At 43.1% G+C, this 13,357-nt stretch overlaps 1 protein-coding gene across 4 annotated transcripts; it reads right to left on the bottom strand.

The window, feature by feature from the left end:
* Positions 1-3,971: 3,971 nt before the first annotated feature.
* LOC139536212 (E3 ubiquitin-protein ligase TRIM21-like) lies at positions 3,972-12,938 on the bottom strand. Of its 4 annotated transcripts, none has more exons than XM_071336537.1 (2): positions 12,782-12,938; positions 3,972-6,615 (listed from the first exon to the last, which is right to left on the bottom strand). In XM_071336537.1, the coding sequence occupies exon 2, from the start codon at positions 6,596-6,598 to the stop codon at positions 5,066-5,068; it is 1,533 nt and encodes a 510-aa protein (XP_071192638.1). In that variant the 5' UTR covers positions 6,599-6,615; positions 12,782-12,938; the 3' UTR covers positions 3,972-5,065. The 4 variants fall into 4 exon arrangements, with proteins under 4 accessions (XP_071192638.1, XP_071192636.1, XP_071192635.1 ...); XM_071336535.1 differs by lacking the exon at positions 12,782-12,938 and adding an exon at positions 12,384-12,638; XM_071336534.1 differs by lacking the exon at positions 12,782-12,938 and adding an exon at positions 11,964-12,238.
* Positions 12,939-13,357: the final 419 nt, after the last annotated feature.

Below are 13,357 nucleotides of genomic sequence, written 5' to 3' on the forward strand. Positions count from 1 at the left end.
ATAACCAACCCATAAAGTAAAATTTAACATCCATATATAGCCAGCTATGTAAACTTTAACATTGATTTATCCTGAAATAGATGTCGTTCAATTGGTAACATGCATTTGTCTTCTTCTAATGCCTCTTAAGGGGAAAGTCATCTAAAAGTAATGGAATGTAATCAGATTATGTTACTGAGTTTGGGTAATCCAAACTGTTGGGACAGCCTCATGTAGGCCCTAACAGCAGAGCTTTCTTTTCAGCACCATGGAGTGAATCCTTACAAGTGCTACACCTGGCTATCAGCAGAGCCTTGTCTGAAAGCGAAACAGTTCATTCAGCCTCATTTAATGCCTTTTCAGAACAAGTCAGAACATTAAGCTATGTTATGAGGGGGAAAGGGACCCAATTATTAGGATGAACCACATGGGCTACTAACAGCTTACTACACAACATACACTTAGTATTACTTTCTTAGCTACAGTATACATATCTCCCTGGCAAATTACATCTTTTACAGTGCATTCGGAAGGTATTCAGACCCCTTGACTTTTCCACATTTTGCTACAGCCACAGCAGCATACAATACATGTTTGGACTCACCTGGTTGTGCTGTGCTCACAAAAACAGAAAGATGGCGCGGTGGTCTTCGTGTGCAAATTATGTCATCAAAATGTGTCATCAAAGTCAGTCATTCTCTGGATTTACGGTGCTTTTAAGACAACTGGTAACTCTGGGGGCGGGGAAATAAAGTTGAATCATGGATGTCAGTGATCTTCAGGTCAGAACTCTAGAAAGAGGCGCAAGTTGGATGACCATTCAAAACGTTTTTTTCCCCCAGTCGGAGCTGTTTTTTTACCAAGTTCCCAGTTGTCTTGAACTCACTGAAGTCTGAGATTTCCCAAATCCGAGTTTCCAGTTGTTTTGAACTGTCATGCTGGATTGACAGAAACCTTTCTGGCCCATGTTGTTGAATGTTTATCCTTTTAAGTTTGGAAAAGAGACCCTTAAACCCAGACTTGGACCACACATCAACTCCACTGAATAGCATGCTAGTGATTGCTTTGCAACGCTTTCAGTTAGCCACACTGATTCCATCCAAACTAATCATTGTTGAATTTGCAATTTCCAACTTGTTGTGTAATGTTTATGTCCAATGGCCGATGAGCACCGATACGTTTTATCCATAATTTCTCTCCATATGACAAGGATTGAAAAGGATTTTGCCAATAGATTATCGACTTGATTCATGATGATGACTGCTTATCTAGCTTGCTAGCTAAGATTTTGAAAGTATGATGTTGACATGATCAGTCCAATCAAAGCTACAGTAGCTATAACGTGATGTGAAGTAATCTTATTTGTGGCCAATGACCTTGAGCCTTCTTGGATGGGCACTTCTAATGTAACTCTATAGCAGCACCCAACAGGCTTGAATTTTCGAGCTCTCCCCATAGATTTTGCAGTGACGTTGTGTCCCCATGAGTGACAGTACACTGAGACAATCGCAGCGCAACTAGAGAACATTATCAACCCCTACTGTATTTTCTGCTGGCTGCCCCACCACCACAGAAAGCACTGAGCTAGGCTGAAACACCAACATTTTGGAGCTGCCTTAGTATACATATCTCCCTGGCATATTACATCAGTTACAGTGCATTCGGAAGGTATTCAGACCCCTTGACTTTTTCCACATTTTGTTACAGCCTTATTCTAAAATTGATTAAACTGTTTCCCCCAATCTACACACAATGACAAAACAAAAACAGGTTTTTCTAAATTTAAAAAAAATTACATTTACATAAGTATTCAGACCCTTCACTCAATTATTTGTTGAAGCACCTTTAGCAGCGATTACAGCCTCGAGTCTTCTTGGGTATGATGTTACAAGCTTGGCACACCTGTATTTTGCAAGTTTGTCCCATTCTTCTCTGCAGATCGTCGCAAGCTATGTCAGGTTGGATGGGGAGCGTCGCTGCACAGCTATTTTCAGGTATCTCCAGAGATGTTTGATCAGGTTCAAGTCCGGGCTCTGGCTGGGCCACTCAAGGACATTGACACTTGTCCCGAAGCCACTCATGCGTTGTCTTGACCATGTGCTTAGGGTTGTTGGCCTGTTGGAAGGTGAACCTTCGTCCCAGTCTGAGGTCCTGAGCACTGTGGTTTTCATCAAGGATCTTTCTCTACCTTTCTTCTTTCATCTTTCCCTCAACCTGACTAGTCTCCCAGTCCTTGCCTCTGAAAAACATCCCCACAGCATGATGCTGCCACAACCATGCTTCAGCATAGGGATAGTGTCCGTCTTCAATCTTGGTTTCATCAGACCAGTAAATCTTGTTTCTCATGGTCTGAGAGTCCTTTAGGTGCCTTTTGGCAAACTCCAAGCAGGCTGTCATGTGCCTTTTACTGAGCTCTACCATAAAGGCAGAGATGGTTGTCCTTCTGGAAGGTTCTCCCATCTCCACAGAGCTCGGTCAGAGTGACCATCGGGTTCTTGGTCACCTCCCTGACCATGGCCCTTCTCCCCGATTGCTCAGTTTGGCTGGGCAGCCAGCTCTAGAAAGAGTCTTGGTGGTTCCAAACTTCTTCCATTTAAGAATTATGGAGGCCACTGTGTTCTTGGGGACCTTCAATGCAGCAGAAATTCTTTGGCACCCATCCCCAGATCTGTGCTTCAACACAATCCTGTCTCGGAGCTTTACGGACAATTCCTTCCACCTCATGGCTTGGTTTTTGCTCTGATATGCACTGTCAACTGTGGGACCTTATATAGACAAGGGTGTGCCTTTCCAAATCATGTCCAATCAATTGAATTTACCACAGGTGGACTCCAATCAAGTTCTAGAAATATCTCAAGGATGATCAATGGAAACAGGATCCACCTGAGCTCACTTTCAAGTCTCATAGCAAAGGGTCTGAATACAAATGTTTTTTTAAATATTTGTTATAAAGTTGTAAACATTTCTAAAAACCTGTTTTAGTTTTGTCATTATAGGTTACTGCGTGTAGATTGATGAGGAAAAATTGTTATTTAATCCATTTTAGAGGCTGTAACGTAACGAAATTTGGAAGAAGTGAAGGGGTCTGAAAACTTTCCGAATGCTGTATGCAGCAGCATACAATACATTTTTGGACTCACCTGGTTGTGCTGTGCTCACAAAAACAGAAAGATGGCGCGGTGGTCTTCGTGTGCAAATTATGTCATCAAAATTTGTCATCAAAGTCAGTCATTCTCTGGATATACGGTGCTTTTAAGACAACTGGTAACTCTGGGGGGGGGGGGGGAAATAAAGTTGAATCATGGATGTCAGTGATCTTCAGGTCAGAGCTCTAGAAAGAGGCGCAAGTTGGATGACCGTTCAAAGCGTTTTTTCCCCCCAGTTGGAACTGATTTTTACCGAGTTCCCAGTTGTCTTGAACTCACTGAAGTCTTCAGATTTTCCAGTTTCCAGTTGTTTTGAACTGTCATGCTGGATTGACAGAAACTTTTTTGGCCTATGTTGTTGTGTAATGTTTATGTCCAATGGCCGATGAGCACCGATACGTTTTATCTATAATTTCTCTCCATATGACAAGGATTGAAAAGGATTTTGCCAATAGATTGTCGACGTGATTCATGATGATGACTGCTTGTCTAGCTTGCTAACTAAGATTTATGTATGATGTTGACATGATCAGTCCAATCAAAGCTACGGTAGTTATAATGTGATTTGATGTCATTTTATTTGTGGCCTTCTTGGATGGGCACATCTAATGTAACTCTATGGCAGCACCCAACGGGCTTGAATTGTCGAGCTCTCCCGGTAGATTTTGCGGTGATGTTGTGTCCCCATGAGTAACAGTATACTGAGACAATCACAGCGCAACTAGAGAACATTATCAACCCCTACTGTATTTTCTGCTGGCTGCCCCACCACCACAGAAAACACTGAGCTAGGCTGAAACACCTGCATTTTGGAGCTGTCTTACTCAAGAAAGCAAAAATCAGACCTTGTTTGTATGCAGCTTTACTAACTCAATTATGTTTTTTTACATTGTTTGCAAACATGCAAAACAGGCAACAAAAAACAAAAGGTGGGCTCTGGGTATATTGTATATCTTAAATGTATGCCTACATTCAGATATACCCTTCCATTTCTTGTCTGGGACAGGGATGTAGTTTCGATGTGCCAATTTGTGGGGAAGTTCTCTGCATTTGAAGCTACTAAACCCAAGAAACTGGTGTGCGAGATTCTTAATATGTTTAACATGCTCGGACTCCATGTTATCAGATCAATTGTGTTGTGTGCCTCTTTCGCACAGATAAATATTTGTTTTCTTTTTTTGTGAATGTACCTCCTCTGTGAAATTGTGTACATTTTTTCATCCCTTGCTGTTGCTCAAATGAACTTCCCTTCCTTGGCTGCTCTCTAAAGAACCTCAAGGGGGGCTAGACCCCTGCTTGTTTTACACTTGTATACACGGGGTATGATGATATCTGCAACAATAAAAATGCACCATTTTGATTTCATATGGATTGCAAAAACACATTGCAAAAATAATATGCATATTATTCATAAAACGGACAAACTGTAATCACCATTTGGATGGGGTATGGTGGTCATTGGCTCAACTTACCCCAAGGCAAACATTTTGACCATATTAGCCCACACAGCTACAAGGATGCACTTTCATGCTGGGTTTATTCCATGCAGCATAAGGGGAACCAAACTGATTTATAAAACAATCTTAAAATGATCTGGTTTAGATACAAGAATCATGAAACCTATAAGACAAAAGATTTATTTGACTTTGTGAAAAGTATTTTGGACCAGCTTGCTTACTACTTTTCCCATGTGGTTTCCATGTGGTTTCTAGACTCCATTAAATGATAACCTATTATACATTTTGTGTACGGTTTCCTAGAAAGAAGGGGTGGCTCAACTTACCCCACTCTCCCCTACCGCTATTAACAGACCAAAACAACGATGTCTCTACAACCATGAACAACATTAAATGTAAATAAGAAAAGTTTGGTATTAATACAGGATTAATAAAAACAAAAGTATGTAATCTTGCATGGTTCTCTTTTGTACCAGTGACCGTTCAAGAGCATACTGTTATGCGTGCCTTCGGTTGGCCTGACATCATCCTATAAGCCAGATGCACCGGCTCCGTGAGGTTCGCCTTAAAGGTGTACACGTGAGTCTTCCCACTGCACTGGCTGACGTTATAGAAGCTCAACCTCTGAGTCTTAAAACTCAGCGTGATCTCCAGTCTATGTACTGCCGGGGTTCTCTTCAATGGGACATCATGGCCCTGCTCAAAGGACCTGAGCAGGTTATCGAACCACATCAGGCACCAGGAGCCACGGCTACTCTCTAGGGCACTCGCTAGCCCGCTGCGTGCTAGCACCCCGCTGTAGCACACCCCTATAATCCAGGGAGAAAATCCGTCCAGCTCCACCTCCCAGCGATGCTCGCCTCCGTAGAAGCTCTGGGTGCTCAGCACCTGGAGGAAGTTGCTAAACCTTGTTGGCAGGGCCGGGTAAGGCTGCTTTTTGGTGCTGAAGGTCACCGTCTTCAGGTCCTCCGACAGCACCAAGCTGGGGTGGGCAGTGTCCAGGTCAAAGGTCACCTCTGAGGGGTTGAGGGCGTTGCGTAGGGAACGCTGGGCCGTCCCGAGTCCCTCCCTCAGCTCTGCGCTCCTCCGTTCCAGCTCGTCGCAAGCGCGGCCTGGGTTAACTTTCGACTCAGGACTGGTGTTGTCGTGGTCCAGCTCCTCTAGAGGTTGCTGGGCCATCAACTCCATGATGCGCGGTTGTGCCTCCTGAAGCCCCTCACTGAACACCCCACTGTCTTCCTCGGTCAGGAGGGATTTGGCTCGGAGCTGGGCCTCCCTCAACTTCTCTCGGATCTCAGAGACTTGGTGTACTCGGGTGCCTAGGCTCTCCTCGGTGGGGCGCAGTTCCTCTTCAATCAACTCTGTCATCCCAGTAACGTAGTTGATCGTCAGCTCAGTCATCTGCTCCAGCAGCTTGGCTGCCTTTCCTCTCAGAAGGGCATTGGCGGCCCTGATCTCGACCTCCCTCTCCTCCTCCCTCCTCAGCTGATCCTCAGCCATCTGCAGCCTCACCGTCAACTCCGTTACCTGAGACGCTAATAGAAGTTTAGACTTGTCCATTATCGCCTTCTCCATCTTGGTCAGTTGGTTTTTCAGAAAAGTAGGGGGCGCTGCAGCTGCATCTGCCAAGCCTGTGTCTTGTAACTCCTGTTGCTCTATGTCTAATAGACATTCAGAGGTCTTACCATAATTTCTCTGGTTAGTTGACAATACCCCCTGGTGGCAATCACCACCATCTCCATCTGTGACGGATCTGACCTTTCCTGTTGTGGTGGCTTTATAGCTCTCGATGATGCTGCACATCTTGAAGTTCTTCACAAGGGCCTGGGGGCCCTGGTACTCAACCTGGCATTCGGGACAGCAGTGGTGGGCCGTGTCAGTGTCCATGTACTTCTCAAGGCAGGCTGAGCAGTAGACGTGGCCGCAGGGCAGGGACACAGGGTCGGAGAAGAGTTGGAGGCAGATAGGGCAGCTCAGGTCCAGCACGAGGGGTCCTTCAGTCTCAAACAGTGACATGCTGGCAGTGGCAGGCTCTAAAATGAACAATAAAAAAGCAACAAAGAGTTGTAAAAACACATTTAATGTTTTTTAAATTCAGGTAACTTTGCAAGCAATTAGTAGTATATAGGGATTTCTTACTTTGAATTACATTATATGTAGTTCAATACAACTTAAGGAGACCTTAATGTGTGAGTCAAGATCACTCCGAGTCATAATACAAGCCAAGATCTACCTGTGAATCTTTTACATTTGAGCTTTTCTAATAACCAATTTCTTGTGGTTATTGTTCATGCAATGCCTGGGAGAAATCCTCACTATAGTATCTGCAATTTGGTAGTACGCCCAGACCCTTTTTTGAGAACGATATCTCAGTTTCAATGTCTCAGCTTGGAGAGAAGAAGCTTTGTGAGGTATTGGTTTGTCACATGCATACACCAGTATTGGTCTGTCACATGAATAATAGCAAACATTAATGAGAATTAATTATGAATAAGCTAAATCATGCAATTATTACTTTGTGTAAGTATATAAGAGAACTAACGGGACTGCCCCGTGAGAGCTCCTGATCGACATGTGTACTTGGTGCATTGAGTTGGTTGGAACCTCTCCAGTGCGCTGATAAAGAATGATTCATTTAAGATTGACTTTGAGTGTCCCAGTGTATGAATTTCCACAACAACAAAAAATAAAAAAAGGCTTTAAAAACGTACGCCTATGCAACATTAACCAATTAAAAACAGTTCTGTAGCAATGAGGTTAGTGGAGTAGGCTATGGGCCCAATACATTAGCACGGCATATTGGCTATGCTTGAATTGCCCTGCCAATGTTGTTCTTCTCTGATCATTTTGAAATTATATTTCAACATGTTAGGTATAGGATCACACTGGTAATAGATCATTTGTTGTATTACTTGTGAGGCACAGCTGAGTGAGCATAATAATTTCCAGATTGTTTTTTTACTGGACTGATGGCCTGCATCTGATGGTCAGTCTCAGTGGAGGGAGGGCGCAGCGGTGAGGCTACCTCTCACCCGACTCATATCCCGCTGCTCGCTCTACCTCCCTCCACTGAGCAAAGTGAACACCGTCTTCCAGCTGATGGCGAAACAAGTCGCACTGCATTATTTCTGCCTCATGCACCAATTCATGTTGTTCATCCTATGACCAGAGAAAGTGAAATATTCCTTGATATTACAAAAGACAAGCCGCCAATAATAACAACGCAAGCTTATCGGAACACTTTGCCATACTCACTCATTGCATCTGCAGTGCTGGTTGTAGCATAAGTAGGGAGAATGCACATTTTATGGCTTATAAGTGTTGAACGAAGTGTTACTGATTAACAACTTAAATTAAAAAACAGCAGCTTTGTGCTATATTCGATTACTTAGGGCCGATTTCAAGTTTTCATAACAATCGGAAATCGGTATATATATATATATAAAAAAAAAAGTACACCTTTATTTAACTAGGCAAGTCAGTTAAGAACACATTCTTATTTTCAATGACAGCCTAGGAACGGTGGGTTAACTGCCTTGTTCAGGGGCAGAACGACAGATTTCTACCTTGTCAGCTCAAGGATTCAATCTTGCAACCTTACGGTTAACTAGTCCAACGCTCTAACCACCTGCCTCACGAGGAGCCCGCCTGTTAAGTGAATGCAGTAAGTAGCCAAGGTAAATTGCTAGCTAGCATTAAACTTATCTTATAAAAAACAATCAATCATAATCACTAGTTATAACTACACATGGTTGATGATATTACTAGTTTATCTAGCGTGTCCTGCGTTGCATATAATCGATGCAGTGCGCATTCGCGAAAAAGGACTGTCGTTGCTCTAACGTATACCTAACCATAAACATCAATGCCTTTCTTAAAATCAATACACAGAAGTATATACACTGCTCAAAAAAATAAAGGGAACACTAAAATAACACATCCTAGATCTGAATGAATGAAATATTCTTATTAAATACTTTTTTCTTTACATAGTTGAATGTGCTGACAACAAAATCACACAAAAATTATCAATGGAAATCAAATTTATCAACCCATGGAGATCTGGATTTGGAGTCACACTCAAAATTAAAGTGGAAAACTACACTACAGGCTGATCCAACTTTGATGTAATGTCCTTAAAACAAGTCAAAATGAGGCTCAGTAGTGTGTGTGGCCTCCACGTGCCTGTATGACCTCCCTACAACGCCTGGGCATGCTCCTGATGAGGTGGCGGATGGTCTCCTGAGGGATCTCCTCCCAGACCTGGACTAAAGCATCTGCCAACTCCTGGACAGTCTGTGGTGCAACGTGGCGTTGGTGGATGGAGCGAGACATGATGTCCCAGATGTGCTCAATTGGATTCAGGTCTGGGGAACGGGCGGGGCAGTCCATAGCATCAATGCCTTCCTCTTGCAGGAACTGCTGACACACTCCAGCCACATGAGGTTTAGCATTGTCTTGCATTAGGAGGAACCCAGGGCCAACCGCACCAGCATATGGTCTCACAAGGGGTCTGAGGATCTCATCTCGGTACCTAATGGCAGTCAGGCTACCTCTGGCGAGCACATGGAGGGCTCAAGAAATGCCACCCCACACCATGACTGACCCATCGCCAAACCGGTCATGCTGGAGGATGTTGCAGGCAGCAGAACGTTCTCCACGGCGTCTCCAGACTCTGTCACGTCTGTCACATGTGCTCAGTGTGAACCTGCTTTCATCTGTGAAGAGCACAGGGCGCCAGTGGCGAATTTGCCAATCTTGGTGTTCTCTGGCAAATGCCAAATGTCCTGCACGGTGTTGGGCTGTAAGCACAACCCCCACCTGTGGACGTCGGGCCCTCATACCACCCTCATGGAGTCTGTTTCTGACCGTTTGAGCAGACATATGCACATTTGTGGCCTGCTGGAGATCATTTTGCAGGGCTCTGGCAGTGCTCCTCCTGCTCCTCCTTGCACAAAGGCGGAGGTAGCGGTCCTGCTGCTGGGTTGTTACCCTCCTACGGCCTCCTCCACGTCTCCTGATGTACTGGCCTGTCTCCTGGTAGCGCCTCCATGCTCTGGACACTACGCTGACAAACACAGCAAACCTTCTTGCCACAGCTCGCATTGATGTGCCATCCTGGATGAGCTGCACTACCTGAGCCACTTGTGTGGGTTGTAGACTCCGTCTCATGCTACCACTAGAGTGAAAGCACCGCCAGCATTCAAAAGTGACCAAAACATCAGCCAGGAAGCATAGGAACTGAGAAGTGGTCTGTGGTCACCACCTGCAGAACCACTCCTTTATTGGGGGTGTCTTGCTAATTGCCTATAATTTCCACCTGTTGTCTATTCCATTTGCACAACAGCATGTGAAATGTATTGTCAATCAGTGTTGCTTCCTAAGTGGACAGTTTGATTTCACAGAAGTGTGATTGACTTGGAGTTACATTGTGTTGTTTAAGTGTTCCCTTTATTTTTTTGAGCAGTGTATTTTTAAACCTGCATATTTAGCTAAAAGAAATCCAGGTTAGCAGGCAATATTGACCAGGTGAAATTGTGTCACTTCTCTTGCATTCATTGCACGCAGAGTCAGGGTATATGCAACAGTTTGGGCCGCCTGGCTCATTGCGAACTCATTTGCCAGAATCTCTCGCTCTGAGACTTGGAGTAGTTGTTCCCCTTGCTCTGCATGGGTAACGCTGCTTCGAGGGTGGCTGTTGTCGATGTGTTCCTGGTTCGAGCCCAGGTAGCGGCGAGGAGAGGGATGGAAGCTATACTGTTACACTGGCAATACTAAAGCGCCTATAAGAACATCCAATAGTCAAAGGTATATGAAATACAAATTGTAGAGAGAGAAATAGTCCTATAATAACTACAACCTAAAACTTCTTAACATGAGTCTTCAATATTCCCAGTTAAAAGGAACCACCAGCTTTCATATGTTCTGAGCAAGGAACTTAAACCTTAGCTTTCTTACATGGCACATATTGCACTTTTACTTTCTTCACCAACACTGTTTTTGCATTATTTAAACCAAATTGAACATGTTTCATTATTTATTTGAAGTTAAATTGATTTTATTTATGTATTATATTAAGTTAAAATAAGTGTAAATTCAGTATTGTTGTAATTGTCATTATTACAAACAAATAAATAAATAAAAATCGGCTGATTAATCGGTATCGGATTTTTTTGGTCCTCCAATAATCGGTATCGGTGTTGAAAAAAATCATAATCGGTCGACCTCTAGTCCGAATTCCCTTTTCCTGCACTATATTGAAATGCCAATATGCATTCTACAAAAAGGTGGAATAGGCAAAATATGATAACACAACTGATGGCAGTAGCTAACTACTGTAGCTAACTAGCCAGCTAACCTCTGTAGCTAGCCAGCAAGCAACGCTAAAGAGATTGCAAAAGGGTTAGCATAACTCCCGCCAAACAAAAAAATAGTTTTTCTAAATATTAATCTAGCTGGCTAGCATTTATGAGGCCAGCAAATACCTTCCTTATGTCCTCCAACATTATAATGAAAAGGTGCCGGATTTGCATTTATCGTGAAGGAATGAGTGTTACACTGAGGCCTGTACTCTGGAGCGGGATTGATTTGGAGGTGGATGGTCCGTCATGGTCTGGGGCAGTGTGTCACAGCATCATCGGACTGAGCTTGTTGTCATTGCAGGCAATCTCAACGCTGTGCGTTACAGGAAAGACATCCTCCTCCCTCGTGGTACCCTTCCTGCAGGCTCATCCTGAAGTTTTTATAACTGTGATCTTAATTGCCTACTGTCTGTAAGCTGTTAGTGTCTTAACGACCATGCCACAGGTGCATGTTCATGAATTGTTTATGGTGCATTGAACAAGCATGGGAAACAGTGTTTAAACCCTTTACAATGAAGATATGTCTAGTTATTTGGATTTTTAAGAGTGATCTTTTAAAGACAGGGTCCTGAAAAATTGACTTTTCTTTTTTGTTGTTGCTGAGTTTAGGATAAACTCTGGTTGGCCTGAAACAGTCTTCCTCACGTCACGTTCAACTGTCGGAGACAATTGGAGCACAATGGTCTGCCTTCATATCATAGGCCTGAATTATGTAAAGCTTAATAATAGCCACACCATACCAAACTGTCAAACATTTCTAAACTGTATTAGGGTAATACCAAAGTCAAGCTATTGTTTATAGGGAAAATACGAGCAGAAGAGCAACAGTAAACCAGGCAAAAAACATAAAACCCTCCCTCCAGTAAATTTCGATCTGTCCCTTAGAGTATGTTTGGTTGGCTAAAACATGCAGTTACGTCTCTCAGGGTTGTAAACTGAGGAAACATACACCCAGTAATGGTTTAATCATTTGATTAATCAAACAGCTACCATCAAACAATAGTATTAAACCTACTTACTCTTGTACAGTAGAGCAGGCCGTATTATATCATTTGTCTTGACATATTTGTTTCATTTCTAGACTCTTACCCGCCAACCCTGTAGCCCTTCTGAATGAGGCAGAACCTATACTAGTTCATAAAGAAACTCAGACATTTGGAAATCTTATAACACATCCCAAATGTATACCGCGTGACTAGGCTAAACTTAGGCAACATGTCAGATCTCTCCACAAACTGTGGCCCTTGTGAGCTCAAGGTCCAATATGTCTACGACAGGAGAGTCGCAGATAACTTTCGATTTCCTGGGATTTCAGTTTCTAATTCACGCTGCCGCGCCACATTCACGTAAACTCGCGGGATCAGGTGGCTTTGGAAGTTTCTATTCCCGGTGTCGCTGTAATACAAAACATGCAATTAACCATAATAAAAGTATCTTACCTAAAATCCTGTTTAGTAGGACACGATATTTTCAACGTGGAGACCTTGTCGTTGTTGATATTGCATTAAAATCCGACTTTCTCTCGCGCGCATTCGGATAAGAACTGCACAGATCAGCACCTGTACATCACCGCACAACTGGGGATGGTAATTTAGTTAGGTCGATACTAACAGTGAAGACAAACTAGAAACATGATAGTTGTCTTGAATTAGCCGTAGCCTACTTCCACCGTGACATCAAAAGTGCCTGTCCATGATGAAATTAATTATTAACCTACTTCCTGTTATGATACCTGGGCGTTCACTGTAATTACAGTCAATAAAATAAGAGTGGAACAGTCCTATTCTGTAATATTAAAAAGGGATAGTAAATCCAGATTACATTTCGGTTTCCTTACCCTATAAGCAGTCCATGCTTAGGCGTCCCTGGAACTGTTTTCACATGCTAACGTTTTAGCATTTGTGGCATAAATCCCATTACATAATTTTTTGGGCATCATATTCAAAGTGCCAGGGAAACTAACACAAAGCATAGCTTGCTGCCATAGGTTTTCCATAGACTGCTTAAGCCTTCCGCATGCTTCGAGTTTAAACTCGGCAAGGCGAACGAGTGTGCTCATATCCTCCCTTAAAAGACAGTTGGTTAATTTTGAGACGCCATAGCCAGTAATCAGAAATAATCGAAGAACGCAAAAAAAAGCTGTTATTAAATTTAGACATTTTTGTCAAGGAGATTTTACATCCAACTAAGATGTTTGATGCAGTATTTCTCAAGTGGAAAAATGTGAATAAAAACGATTTGTAAACACTTAATTGAAGAATCCCTACGGTTAACCAATCACCTACGTAGGGGCATAGACTTCGGCTACTGACTTTGGCTTGCCTCAAGACATTTTTGTGTGTGCACTAGCAGCCGAAATAACCCTTGCCGAAAACCAAAACAAACAAAAAAGTCATAAAATGCTGTTGCCAGA

This window comes from Salvelinus alpinus, chromosome 12, assembly GCF_045679555.1.
Source record: "Salvelinus alpinus chromosome 12, SLU_Salpinus.1, whole genome shotgun sequence".
NCBI lineage: Eukaryota > Metazoa > Chordata > Actinopteri > Salmoniformes > Salmonidae > Salvelinus > Salvelinus alpinus.

Bases quoted from the DNA above. Each gene is read 5' to 3' on its own strand.
- LOC139536212 (XM_071336537.1), bottom strand. From the start codon at position 6,598: ATGTCACTGTTTGAGACTGAAGGACCCCTCGTGCTGGACCTGAGCTGC.